The sequence below is a fragment of the Nannospalax galili genome, unplaced genomic scaffold, assembly GCF_000622305.1.
Source record: "Nannospalax galili isolate Female #2095 unplaced genomic scaffold, S.galili_v1.0 scaffold948, whole genome shotgun sequence".
NCBI lineage: Eukaryota > Metazoa > Chordata > Mammalia > Rodentia > Spalacidae > Nannospalax > Nannospalax galili.
The window spans coordinates 814,085-816,564 of NW_008358192.1; the positions used below are offsets into that span (position 1 = coordinate 814,085).

At 44.7% G+C, this 2,480-nt stretch overlaps 1 protein-coding gene across 1 annotated transcript in view; it reads left to right on the forward strand.

Annotated features, from left to right (window-relative positions):
• The window catches only part of LOC103724463 (patr class I histocompatibility antigen, A-126 alpha chain), a 6,277-nt gene extending 3,842 nt beyond the window's left edge, over nucleotides 1-2,435 (forward strand). The window contains exon 7 of the mRNA XM_017795194.2: nucleotides 2,359-2,435. Within this exon, the coding sequence (XP_017650683.1) occupies nucleotides 2,359-2,420 (62 nt within the window). The 3' untranslated portion in view covers nucleotides 2,421-2,435. The remainder of the gene's footprint in view (nucleotides 1-2,358) is intronic.
• The last annotated feature ends 45 nt before the right edge of the window (nucleotides 2,436-2,480 follow it).

Genomic DNA, 2,480 nt, shown 5'->3' on the forward strand with positions numbered 1-2,480 from the left:
CCTTGAGAGAGAGTTCTCTAGAGCTGGGCCCTGAACAAAGACAAATCTGCTTTCCTGTCTCCGATAGACAACAATAATCATTTTGACTGCTATTTTAAAATACGAAGGAGGATACAAGATGGCTAGGGGAGGGGGAAACCTTGAGGGCTTGAACAGGAGAGGGACAGAACTGCACTTTCACGCCCACTCACATGGTGTGCTAGCACATCCCTCCTTTGATGTTGGGTCCCTTTCAGGGTCAACAGCATCATCTTGGCTCAGGGGCCTGTATTTCTATAGTATCATCACTTGAGTGGCCATTTTTCTTTTGACCATGGCTTCAGTGAGATGGAGACAGATCTTATGACCAAAGGAGTGAGGCGAGGTAGGACTAGGCAGGTCCTCAGTAGCCAGAGAGCTTTAAATCCCCTCAAAGCCGAGACCATCCCCCAAATAGACTCTTTGGGGTCCAGCCACTGTGCTGGGACTAAAGGCATGAGCCACCATGCCCGGATATCTATTTTTTATTATTATTATTTTATGTGTATAAGCGTATTGTCTGCATGTATATAAGTAAGTGTACCTGTGTCATGCAATGCCCGAGGAGGTCAGAAGAGGGTGTCAGATCCCCTGAACTAGAGTTATGGAGACTTGTTAGCCACTATGTGGGTGTTGGGAATCGAACTTAGGTCCTCTACAAGAGCAGTCAGTACTCTTAGCACTGAGCCAACTCTCCAGCCCCATCTAGTCTTTTCATCCTTAGTTCTAGAATATCATATTCACCCAAGGTCAGGTGTCCTTCTCAATCTCCACTGTGTGCAATGGAGATGGGTGAATTTTAATGTTAACTCTCAAGTATACCCACATTCATTATTGTTTGGGGGGAGAGTGTATCAAATTAAGGTTCTTAGGAAATGAGATCAGGAGCCCAGATCACAAGACATGACACACGAGCACAGAAGGTTTTGCTGGGGTTAATTAAAAGTCATTAGTCCAGATTATGTCCATTTGTAAAAGTCATTCCCACATTAATGTTGTCACCTTCCATGTTTTTGGTCTGTATGACTGACAGAATACAGCAGAATGATGTTATATTGTTTCCAAGAACAGGTTATGAAAGTCATGTGGCTTGCATCACACATTCTTTCTTAGACTGTTGGATGATTTAATGTATGATAACATCTTGAGGGAAACCTCAAGAGTGACTCTGACCCAGAACCACCAGGAAAGCCTCTCTGGATTTCTGTCCCTCACAATTATGTCACATAATGTTTTTATTTGAAGTTGTTTTGTTATGCAGCAATAAACGAATAAATTTTCAGTGACAGTCCAAAAAAAAAAAAAGAAACAAACAAAACCCATCTTTTTGTTGTCTGCAAAAAACATCTCACTTTCAAGGACAGACACTATCTTAAAGTGAAAGGATGGAAAAAATATATTTCCCCATAAAAGGTCTGAAAGGCTTGGTGGGACGAGGCCTTGTAGGAGATAGTGACCTTCTTAAAGTATGATAAAACCCTAGGGTCTTTGCCTCAGTGGACACGGAGCCAATCTTGTGGCCTTTTCCACATCTGCAGCCTTTAAAATTAACCGGATTATGGTCTCCCAAGGTACAGCTGGACGGGGTGTTACTCCTTTGGATTATGGCTGTTTTATTTATTGTTTATCCTCCCAACTGGCCCATGACAGCCTTGATGAGGACAGAAGTGCTCATCATCAGCTCCACATGTAATCCACATCCTGTTTGTGGTGGGCATCTCACACATGACCTTGTCATTGAGCCTGGATTAGTTTTTCTAAGATAAATCCCTGGAGGGGATAGTAAACATACTGTGTGTCACAGCAGATCTCCAGGCCTCATCGGTGGCCACATAGGCATCAAAGGACAATGGTATTGGTGTTCCTGGGTCAGTGATTTGGGCTGACATGATGAGCACCCCCTGTTTATGAGACCTTCAGGTTTCTAGCAGATTTTCAGTTGTGGTATAATGACCTTCCTGCTGGCAGATGGAATAGGTGGTCTCACTGTGCCTGAAGGTCCCTCAGATCGTCCCATGACAAGAGACGTGTGCATGATAGACTGGGGTTTTGGGGACACCTCGGACATTTCATGTGACATGAATGCAGGGGTCACAGGAAGGGGTCTTTGGAATTATGAAAGGGGATCAGATTATCAGTAACAGATAACATGGTTAAAACTACCCAGAAGAGGTAAAGACGTGCTATCAGAGACCTCTGGCTACAAGTCTAATGAGCAGGGGTGGCTGAGGCCAAGCCCACAGCAAGTGCTTGGGTAAGAAGCCCAGCATCAAAGGCCAGGGGTTAGAGCACATTACAAACACATTAGAAAAGTAAAAAGACAATTCATTTGTCCTTCAGGTGACCAGTTCCTCACGTCCTTGGACTTCTGCAGTGCGTGTGTCCATCAGCTTCCAGAGTGACCGAGGCAGAGCTGGAGTCCTCTGGTCCTGCTGGGTCCTCTGGGGTCATGTTCAGGTCCT